We start from the raw sequence: 12,122 nt of genomic DNA, 5'->3' as shown, positions 1-12,122 counted from the left end.
AAAGCTGCAGCAAAAACTGATTTGGAAGAAGTTAGTCAGACTGATAGCATTTATCCTGACTTAAAAACTTTCTTTGAAACAGATGTAGCCATCCAGTCATTAACTGATGTGCCTGTAGATTGTGTAAAGGTATGTGGCGCTAGGAGAAGATCTCAGAGAATTGAGGGAACTGAAAGTGTTCCTCCCAACTCTTCTATAGGCCGAGTACAAACTGTTGACAAACTGCTAAGACCTGAATATATAGAGAGACTATCCCAGAGCTATCCCTCTGCATGCACAAATGTTACTGAATTTAGAAGAGCATTGATCAGCAAAATGAATCTCTTTGACATGTCGTTAGCAGAAGTCACACAGCTGATGTCACAAATTCTAACTGAACAGAAGGAGGCTGAAACTGTGAGTGAATACACTGAAAGATTTTGTCAGTCAGCAGTAACTTACAGTGGAATAGTTGATGATCCTGAAAGTGTGTTAGAGGACAAGAGACCATTAGTCCGCATCTGGTCAGATGGCTTTGTAGCAGAGTACAGGAAAGCCTTGCCATTCCTAGATCTAACTTGGTCTCACAAAACTCTCAGAAGTAATCTAGACAGTTTAGCTACTTGGGAAAGAAACTCTGATGTCAAAGCCAGAGTAAAGATTTCAGCAGCATCTTTTAAGATCAAAACAGAGAACCGACAGAAACATAAAAGTCCTAAGAAGGAGGGCAGTTGTCATTTTTGTGGTAAAACTGGACACTGGATGAAAGAGTGCAGAAAAAGCAAGAAGACATTAAGAGAAATGAACAGCTTTACTCAGCTCCTACTCAGTCTACTTACCACTCTGAAGCTGCCCCTCCCCACATCACCTAAAAAGGGCTGTGAGTGCTAAACTTCCCCAGTAATGTACAACAGAGATGAAAGATCCTTTGTAAATAAAACTACAGGAAGCTGACTGTCACTTCCTTTCATTGAGAAAACGTTAAGTACACTTACAGCCTACAAAGCTATACTAAAGCACACTCCAGTCACTAACCTATTCTTTTTGGGTAGTGATGTTTGTTATTATTGATGTTCAATTAGAGGATGGAGATGTCACACAGTAAAGTTCGCACATCAACTACAGGGACAGACTAGGAGCCCAGGGAATAACCGAAGTGCAACAGGCCTCGGGGGCCAACCCTGTGGTGAAGACTTCCTCATAGGTTTCCCCTATCCATAGCTTTATCCCCACATCACTGGTCCATAGTTCTCAAATTTACTTAAACCTAGATTGAGAAAAACACTATACGACCACCAGACTTAAAACCACTATACGATCTACAGAAGTCTATGCATGAATACTGCTGGTCTGCTGTTTCTTTGTTTTCTTGTGTTTCAGGTATGTGTGCATGTCAAGTCATTTCCATATGTGACACCCTGGTGTAAAGCATCACTTCAGACATACATGAACAAGCTTCATGAGGACAAAGAGTCATCGGAGGCAATCTATGTAGGAAATGGACTACAGAAAACAGACTTCCACTCTTATGCTACATGGTTTTCTGTGTCAACATGTAGTTTCCACGACATGTTAACATCTATGTCATATGTTTCAACAGTTATGTTTCTAAAAAACCTATTAGACCTAAGTAAATCTAGGACAGGACACATAATAAGATATGTGTGCATGTAACCTTTTCAGGTTACATGACTGTGGGATGGGGCTTATATTAAGAAACATAGGCCATAGAATGGACTTATGAAAGTCCATTCTATGCCAGTGTCTGGCATTTTCCTGATTCCATTTGCATGCTTTGTTTAGGTTGTCTCCACCTCTGTATATCCCGCCCCCTTGAAATGTATATAATCTACAATGTATTAATGACTAGTTAGACTTTTGATGACTACAGCACCACGCAGAGCGTTCTCAATAAAGAAGAGTCTCCTGGTCTTCGTTTCTGAGTTCCCAACAACTGCATCATGCTGACTTGGGAAAAAAAATCCTTCTTCTATCCTTTCACTATTTTTTAAATCCCTCCTGGTTTCTAGTTTGCATGATCCTTGACCATGTTTGAAACTTTGCATTATTAGAACTTCTGTTATTGACTCAAGACAAATCACTTGTTGAATTGCTCATTTTGAAGTCACTTTGAATAAAAATGTCTGGTAAATCAGTCTTTTTCAAAATATTAGGTATACAAATAAAAGTGATTATGCATATTTTTAAATAATTTTTTTATTTGCAAATAGTTGGAATCTTATTTTACTAATTCTAGTTTCTTTGTAATAAATTCTTTCATTCTCTTTATGTTATGCATTTTAAAATCCAAGTGATCCAAACTCATAGCACTTAAGATGTAAGATGGAGTTCAAGTGGAGCATCATTTACTGTGAACTGAGATGCTCTTAGACAAAGATGGCACTCTGTTCTAGCTTGTGCTCTTCTAAACAAAGTCTGAAACTTTGTATTACAAGCACTTCTTGTGTTTACTTGCCTCTTTATGATGCATCACTTATTGTATTCCTCATTTGTAAGAGTTTTGTAAATGGATAAATGTAAATGTATATAAAAATGTAAAACACCAGATTGTGAACAGCAAGTTTTATAATTTTAGAATCACACTAAGCCATACTGCATTCTTGTGATGTAGACAATTTCAAATAATGTCCAGGGAAGATCAGTTTTTCCTTGCACTTGGTGCCTGGTGATTGATAATTCTAGACCCTAGCTTAGATTCAATGGTTGTTTTTCACACAGCCACTAGATGGTGCTGCTAGCTTGTGTAGGTCTGTGCAGAGGAATTCATGCATGATATCAATTTATATGAAAATCCATAATTTTTCATCACAATATTTCAACATTTGTTTTCTTCTCAGTTGTACTCAGTCCACCTGAGTCATATTTTTTCATTTATTATCGATTGTTCTAACATTCCATTGAGAGCACATGCTAACTCTGCTGACAAAAAATTAAAGTCATTCATGATGACAGTTAATTATTTTATGGTAAACCATTTACCTCAGAATCTCAAGCTGACAGTTCAGACTCTTCAGTCCATCAGAAAGAAGCTTCACTCCAGAATCCTTCAGATCATTGTTACTCAGGTCCAGCTCTCTCAGGATAGAGTTTGATGACAGTAGAATTGATGACAAACTCTCACAAGACTGTGCAGTGAGATTACAGCACTGTAGCCTGTGTAGAGAACAAAAATAATAATAAAAAACAAATAATTTGCTTATTTTGTATGGTTTATATTCTGGAGCAAAGAAAACTTGCAAAAACCATTGACTAGTGTCCCATAGACTGCCAAGTAAGCTACACTGTCAAGGACCAGGAAAGTATGAAAAGCATTGTCAGAATTGTCAGAATTATTTTTTTATTTTATAAATTGTGTTCTGAAGACGAACAAAGCATTAAATGGGTTTGGAATGACACGGGGGTAAATTATTAATGACAAAAAAGATTATTTTGGGATGGATTAACCCTTTAATAAGGCGAGACACTGTAAGTAAATAGGGTAAAAATATTAACTAATAGTTATCACCAAGCTTCTTTCTGACGGCTGTTCATTAACCGCCCCCCCCCCCCCCCAACCTACATTTCCTGAGTCTCTGTGCTGACAGGAGTTGTAGGTGGGAGTGAGTGAATGAACAGTGCTCTCTTCCACCCTCAATATCCATGGCTGAAGTGCCCTTGAGCAAGGCACTGAACCCCCAGTTAATTTCATTAACAATAAAAAAAATTTCCTGTGACATGTTATTTTTATTAAAGCGACGAGTGCTATAGGTGCACAATAATTAATCTTTAAACTAAACTACAGACCACATGGTATGAGATATATTTTAGCAAAAACAATGATAGATGATGCGCACTTTTATGGCGATAAGCGATATTATGGTGGACACTGCTGGATAACTGTACAACCACAGCTGCACGGAGGTGTTAATGTTGTGTAAAGTCATCTCTACAACATGAAAAATTCCACTGTATTTGAAGGACATAACTAGGAGAAAACGGTAAGATTTGCATGTTTCTTTTTACAATACTTTGTCAGTGACGTGCCAAATCAGACAATACACTACATAAATATGCGTTTATCTGTTTCCACTAAAATAGCTAAAATATGTTTATCTTATCAGCAAAACTGCATACATTTAATTTGAAATAATCTAAATTCTATTTGGCCAGTGTCAAAGAATGAGATTATCTAAAATATCTTAGAACTATTTGAAACTATTTTGTTCTTATGAATATTTTCATGTATTTATTCTAAAACATAGCAGGGATACTATTTCCCTACTGTCTCTGTGATAAACATGGTGTCACGTGCATGGGAATTCGCATGTAAATGATATGCAGATGAGGTTATGCATAGTAAAACAAGGCGTTGTAAGCTCCATATATGGTGATTTCGGGGAGGAGATGAGGTGCAGAGATTTTTGTGCAGGTTCTGGCATGCGCATAATTTTATAAATATGAAAACTTTTGGGTGTACGCAAAATCTAGCTTTTGTGCCTACGTAAAATTTTAGGATGAAATCTACGGAGAGTTTTATAAATGAGACCCCTGGTCTGTTACTTCAGTCTTTTTTCTTTTTTTTAAATATTAGAGTCAAATGTTTTTACAGAAGGAATTTTTAGTATCTTTTTTTTGTCACTCCACAACAACCAGAAAGCAATATATTTATATAAAAAGAAACACATAATAGTGTCTTTTGGATGTTTTCTTTCCAGTAGTCTTTATGAACACTTTATGAAAAGCCAAAAAAAAAAAAAAATCAACAGGTGCATCTAAAAACAGTCTTTTTGCCTGCAGTGTCTCCCCTTAAAACAGCTAACAGTGTATATAAATTAATATTAAAAAGACTCTTACAGTGCTCTTTTGGTGTTTTTGATGACTGGCAGCAGTCTCATCAGTGCTTCATCCGATCTTTTGTATTTCTGCAGTTCAAATTTCTCCTGAGTCTCTTCTGACATCTGGAGCAAAAACACCAGACCCGACCACTGAGCAGAGGAGAGATTCTGCCCTGAAAGTTTTCCAGAGCGCAGATTCTTCTGGATTTCCTCCACAAAGTCATCTTTCAGTTCATTCAGACAGTGGAACAGATTGATTTTCCTCTCTGTTGATTCCTCCATCTCTATTTTCTTTTTGATATAGTCAGCAGTGTCTTTGGTGTCCTCTGTTTTGAGCTCCAATCCTGGCAGTAGTTCCTTCAGGTCTCTCTGATTGGACTCCAATGAAAGACCCAGGAGGAATCGGAGGAAGAGGTCCAGGTGTCCATTCTCACTTTGTAAAGCCTTCTTGACTGCAACTTTATGAAGTTTAAGCAGTGGCTTTTTGGACAGGATACATGTCGGTTTTTTCCAGGATTTAAGAAATGGGTTTTCTTTCTTGTTTTTGTTAATGAAAAACACATAGAGAGCAGCAAGTAATTCCTGGATGCTGAGATGTACGAAGCTGTAAATGTTTCTCACTGACATAGATTTTTCCTCCTGAAACATCCGGGTGCATAACCCAGAGTACACAGAACCTTCAATGGCATCTAGTCCACACTCCTCAAGATCGTCTTTGTAGAAAATCAGATTACCTTTCTGTAGTTGTTTAAAGGCCAGTTTCCCAAGCTTCAGAATAATATCATCAAAAGACATGACTTTAGGATTAGTTTCAGGATCATCGCAATATTTTGTTTCCATCTGTTGCTTCTGTGAAAGTAAAAAGTTTATGTACATCCCTGTGAGGGTTGTGGGTGTTTTGTCATTGCTCTCTCGAACCAGCAGAGGCTGAAGAACAGTGAGAGAGATCCAGCAGAAGATCGGGATGTGACACATGATGTACAGACTTCTGAATTTTCTGATGTGACGGATAATGTTTTCAGCAACCTCAGGACTGCTGTTTCTGATGAAGTACTTCTCTTTCTGCTCATCACTGAATCCTCGTACCTCTGTCACCTGGTCAATGTATTCTCGGGGTATCAGACTGGCTGCTGCTGGTCTGGATGTTATCCAGATGAGAGCAGAGGGAACCAGATGTCTCTTGATTAGGGCTGTAACTATCTTACTCACTGTTGTTTTCTTATTAACATCTGTAAAACGGTCACCCTGCTTAAAGCTCAAAGGGAAGCGACATTCATCCAGCCCATCAAAGATGAACATGACCTTATTTCCATCTTCAGGAAGAGATGTCAGCTCTTTAAGGCCACTAAAGCAGTGTGTGTGAAGCAATCCCATGAGACTGTACTCCTCTTTAATCAAATTCAGTTCCCGGAATGGGAGTGGAAAAATGAAGACTATATCTTGATTTTCTTTTCCTTTAGCCCAGTCAAGGATGAATTTCTTGACAGAGACAGTTTTTCCCACTCCTGCAATCCCCACTGTCAACACTTTTCTGTTTTGTCGACCCATATGGTCTTTGAACATGTCATTACACTGGATCTGCCTGTCCTTGGCAGTCAGTCTGTTGTGATTTGATTCAATCTGTATCACCTCATGTTCATTCGTTCTTCCTCCAGTCTGATTCTCCACCACATATAAATCAGTGTAAATATCGTCCAGGTATTTATTCTGACCCGTCTGTGAATTACCAACCAATATCCGCTCACATTGCTGTTTTAACTTATCCTTCAAGACCTTTCTGTAATCATTATGATTAGCTTTACTGTCCTCTGCAGCTGAGCCTTTGAGAAAATGGAAAAGTCAGTGTAAGTGTTAGTTATTGGTTTTTAATGAAATATTGATTATAAAATCTTTATGTAGACTCTGACATAGTATGTGATTCCAATTACAAAACTTGAAGACTGTGTGTTGCCTATATTCTAATTAATGCTCCTGAAGGGCCAATGAGTGAGACTTTTGCCTAGTTCACACTACAGGATTTTAAGCCGGCTTTAATTGGCGGAAAATCAACGGGTGATCATCGCTCGGCAATTTTTATGTTTGAATTACTCTACGATGCATCACTGAGGCTCGCTGACACATCACGACACCAAACAAATATCTAGCTTGGACCGGTCAGCCGTCTCATCATCACATGGTGTCAGGTGTCACGACAAGCTACAGGCAATGAGAAAGCAAGGCATGGGTTGAGGTCAGCGGAAGAAAAACTTCAGCAGCAACACGGCTTTATGGGATGATTGGACACAAGAAATGGAGCTAAATTTTTCAGAACAGATCATCATGCAAATAGCTTGGAGCACAAATTCTTCCCAATGTCCTTTTTGAAATAAACAACTCCTGTTTCATGTGTATATTCATTTCATTCCTGTTCAACTTCTCGAACATGTTTTTGTGAAAAAAAAAAGTGGTTTGGGGACAGAATAGACTTGTTGGGAGACAGAATTGTCAACTCGTGTAGTGTGTTGATCATTTACGTAATGTGGCTTAGTGTGAACACCATAAAGACTTCAAGACAGACAATCAAGTGATGTAGTGTAAACAGCACAGCAATCTGCAGAGGTTTTAAGTCGTTTGGACACCCCTGTTCTAGACCAGTGGTAGGCAAGTCATAGGCTGCATTTACACTGCAGGTCTTGATGCCCAAATCCGATTTTCTGACTATATCCGATTTTTTTGACATCATCTAGTGACCCGTATCCGATTTTTGCATTTACACTATACAATGCTGAGACTACCAAACGTAGACGTTCTGACCCGGAAAAGGAAGTAAAACAACACGAAATACAATGGATGCCGATGCAAATAAAATTATACATTGTTTTGCTTTCCACACTATTTTGAAAAGTCAGCTAAAAATCAGCAAAACATTGGTCTCGTACGGCGGAGAAAAAAGAGGAGAGCCCTTGTTGCAGCCTGGGCGAATTTAGCGATGATCGCTGCAACATCGGTTCAAAGGGAGGTTTTGGATGCAGCAAAGGACTCAAGACTGGTGGGATCGCGTTGTTGGAACCTGGGGTCAAGAACTGTGGGTCAGCAACTTTCGTATGCGACAAGAAACTTTTGAAATGTTGTGTGTGCGGTTGTCACCAATGCTCTCTTACGAGGATACGACATTTCGCCAGGCAATCTCAGTGCAGAAGCGCGTTGCAGTTGGACTATGGTGGCTCGCGACAGGAGCTGGTTATCGAACACTGGCAGATCTGTTTGGCATAAGTGACGCATCAGTATGCCTAATAGTCCGGGAGTTTTGCCATGCCGTACGAAATGAGATGATGCGCGAGTACATCAAGCTGCCAGAAGGTGAGGAGCTCCAAACCGTACTTCTAGGATTTAAAAATCGACGGGGTTTCCCTCAGTGTGCCGGGGCTATAGACGGGAGTCATATCCCAGTCATCGCTCCACTTGAGAACCATGCGGATTATTTTAATCGCAAGGGATGGCATTCTGTGATCTTGCAAGCAGTTGTGGACCACAAATACTGGTAAGGACATACATAATTTATATTGATTTGTCTCCCTGGTTGTTGCTATGCCTTTTGCCATGTTATTGCGTTATTACGTGTTGTTTTTCATTTGTTTCTGTCACTGTCTTTACTCAGATATCATGTTTTTCTCTTTATTAATGTACAATTAATACCTCCACCCCAATAGTTTCACAAACATCAACATCGGATGGCCAGGAAGTGTTCAAGACTCCAGGGTTCTTCGTAATTCTGTTATCTACGAGAAGGCAGAAAAAGGAGTCCTCTTTCCAAAGTAATTTTTTCTTGTAAACTCAAATTCAGCCTTCAATGTGTGCAAAGCATACATAGTATAGAAAGGTATGTCCATAAACTATACTGAACTATCCCTGCTTTATCTTCTCACATATTTATTAATCATGCTAAAAGTTATTGTCATGAAGTATGGATCAATGATATTGACCCAATATTTTGCTCAAGAATAAATGTAAACAATGTAATAAAAGATGAGACAACATTCCTAATGCTGAACTTGTATTTATTTTTACTGTTATTCAAACAATTAACATTTTCCAGTCTGTGTATATATCAAACATTTTATACACATTACAATAAGAAAAAAATGCTCTTCCAAAAAAAAAAAATTAATAACTATAGTTTGGGGGAACTGACTGGCTTAGAGCAGATGCGGCCCTGTTGAGAGGGTGGAGGTTGAAGGGTGGTAAAGGTTTTTGGAGGTGGGGTATCAGGAGGTAGGAGGGGTGTACGATTATCTGAAAAGAATGGAGGGTGGGAATAGTGAAAGGGACCAGCAGAGACATAATCCTGGTAAAAGGGGGGACAGGGGTGGCCATCATTTTGGGGAAAACTCTGGCGTGTGTGATCCGGAGTAAAGGGACCAGGGTGGGAAAAATCTTGACTAAACCTAAGTGGGTGAACCTGATCTGGGTAATAGCTTGACCCTGTGGCATGGCCTGGGTGAGGTGGTGGCTGGTACGATGGTCTTCCTGCAAGAAACTGTGTAAACAGTGTCATCATCTTTAATTTGTGGGCGTGCTGGGCTGCTTGCAATTTAAGCTGTAGCTCAGTATCATCTGCCTGAGACAGGGCTTCTTTGATGGTCTTTGAAAAAACATCCATTGTGGATTCAAGCTTATTTTTTCGCTTTCTACGTGTGGTAGGTGCACCTGTAAAAAGACAAATGTTTTAGATAATGAGCTATTTGTTTGTTAACTACTTTATCAATTACTACACTATGAGTGTTGACCAATAACATTATAGCTGTATTGCTGTAATATTTATTTTTGTACAAAAAAATAAGTACTTAACACAGTGAATGAAAATGAAATTACCTATTTGTAAAAAACAAAAATTAAAATTACGGTTATACAAATGACTATTAATCCTACCTGATGTACTACGGTCTGGTTGATTTGAGCAAGGTGTTGGTGTTGAGGCCCTTGTAGGTACTTCTGTGGTGCTCACACTGGTTGAGGCTCTCTCATTGAATGATGTGGTATCACTGAATGAAGCACTGGTCTGACTCGAGGTGGTCTGTGGCGTGTCAGGGGGCTCATCTGTTTGACAAATGTTGACTTGTAAATTTACAAAAAGTGGCTGATATGAACTAAAGATATCAGATATTACTCTTAAGAAGTATGACTAACTGTGATCACATGTTTGTCTAGAGTCTATGATAACAAAAAAATAAATGTAATATAAACAACTGAAGTAATAGCCTATTGCATATTATATAATATTGAAGCATTCATCAAATTAGAAAGTCATGCTAGCTATCATACTTTGTAATGAATGATGGTAGCTGTAATACTGTAATTGCTAACATATTTTTCTAATCTGTCGATTACTGAAACAACTTTAAAATGTTAGACTATCAAAAAAAAAAAAAAAAAAAAAAAACTTTAGTTTGCCCTTACCTGTAACGTTAATGTTCTCACACTCTGGCCCTTCACAGTCCACTGATGAAGCGACATCATCTTCTCTGAAGCTATCTAGTAATTCGGGTGGTCGGAAGCTTGGCCTGTCACCCAAAATGCCTTCCATTTTGTCGAAGAATGGGAATGTTGCACGGCTATTTCCACTCTTATTGTTGTGGTCTTTTATCGCTTTGTATTTGCTTTTTAAGCTTTTGATCTTACGTTGGCACTGTAGCCACAAGCGCTTAAAACCGTGCCTCCCCATATCTCGTGAAATGTCTTCAAACACGGATTTATTTCTATAACAACCATTTCATCTTCGCCCCAAAGACTTAAGAGACATGAAACCTCCGCATTGCTCCACTGTGTGTAGCCTTCGTCCTCCATCGCGCCTATAATAAGTCATGTGATCTCAGTTGGTGGTGTCCACGTGAGTTGACGTCACTGACGTACGACTCGCATTTACTGGGGAATATCCGATTTGTCTGCTTACATGGCACACGCAAATGCACGTATCCGATTCGTATCCGATTTATTACCACATATGAATGAGGCCTGAATCCGATCTGAGAAAATCGGAATCCATGCATTTTTTTCCTGCTTACACGTTCACCGGTCATATCCGATCTGTGCCACATGAGAAGAAAAAATCAGAATTGGGTCACTTGAACCATGCAGTGTAAATGGGGCCCTAGAGAGCTGCTGCCCTGCAGAGTTTAGCTCCAACCCTAATCAAACACACCTGAACAAGCTAATCAATGTCTTCAGGATTATAAAAACTGTAGGCAGGTGAGTTTGTTTTTCAGAAGTTTTACCTACCCCCGCTCTAGACTTAGCTCTGAATTTCCCCCTATAACTATGCAAACTGCTTCTAAACATCAAAGTTCTGGTGATGCTGTTTATGACCCAGACTTCTGATGAACGTACTGATGTTTATTTTTCTGATAACACGGTGTGACCATGTGTGTCCTTTTTCCTTGAAATGTCCTGGTCAGGATGCATGGCACTTGAGAAGGTGGTATCAGCAGAGAACGGTCTATGTGATGTAAATACATGTACATATAAGGTGTGTTTGACTTGAAGTGGCACTGAGCAGATCGATCGGTCTATGAGATTGACGTAAATAGAACATCATAAGTTCTATTACTTCTGTGAGTATCACAGTGTTTCTGTGTGATGGTGCCCTCCAGCTACGAGTATGAATGAAACAGACATTACATTAAAATGCGCACAGAGGAATCAAAATTAAATTGTTTATGACAAGTATCCGATTCTCAACCATAATTATCAGATTCCAAAATTGGAACCGATTTTTTTTTTTGTTAAATAAATTTTAATAAAATGCTCCTTTTTCATTCCACCAAAAATATGCCCTGAGTCCACCGTTGCTGTAGTAAAAAAATACACTTTTACATGCATATGACTGACATAAAGATCATGACTTATGTGTCAGTCTAATGCATGTAAGAATTAACATTCTTATATCAATTTTGTTGTTAATTTTGAGGTTATTTCAGGTTCATACAAAGTTTGCTTCATACATTTAGTTTAAATGTACTGCTAAAGAGGGCGAGCTTCACCATTCAACTGAACTGTGTGTATTATGGGTTGAATTATTTTAGATTTTTGTAAGTCAAAATTTATGTAATAAAAGTCGAGTCAATGTCAACTAGTCGCTGATGACATCATTAATGAACAAATAAATAAGCCTGAACCTTGAGCTGAGACTCGAACACCTTGTGCACAGCTATAGCAGAGCTAGTAGTTTGAAAAGTTTCTCCATCAGCACCTTTGTCTTTTTACTTTTGGTGAAAAATAAATGTAGCTAAGTTGAATAAATACTTTACTTTTATTCAACTCAAGTAAAAGTAC

At 38.6% G+C, this 12,122-nt stretch overlaps 1 protein-coding gene across 1 annotated transcript in view; it reads right to left on the bottom strand.

The window, feature by feature from the left end:
- Positions 1-10,377, bottom strand: part of LOC113108077 (NACHT, LRR and PYD domains-containing protein 12-like) — a 47,764-nt gene extending 37,387 nt beyond the window's left edge. Inside the window, exons 1-3 of the mRNA XM_026270897.1 lie at positions 10,251-10,377; positions 4,834-6,634; positions 2,980-3,153 (exon numbers count right to left, since the gene is read on the bottom strand). Coding sequence (XP_026126682.1) covers positions 2,980-3,153; positions 4,834-6,634; positions 10,251-10,377 — 2,102 coding nt within the window. The remainder of the gene's footprint in view (positions 1-2,979; positions 3,154-4,833; positions 6,635-10,250) is intronic.
- Between the last annotated feature and the right edge of the window lie 1,745 nt (positions 10,378-12,122).

The sequence above is a fragment of the Carassius auratus genome, chromosome 9 (assembly GCF_003368295.1).
Source record: "Carassius auratus strain Wakin chromosome 9, ASM336829v1, whole genome shotgun sequence".
Taxonomy (NCBI): Eukaryota; Metazoa; Chordata; class Actinopteri; order Cypriniformes; family Cyprinidae; genus Carassius; species Carassius auratus.
Note: the sequence above shows the minus strand (reverse complement) of the source record. Positions and strands in the feature narration are given on the sequence as shown.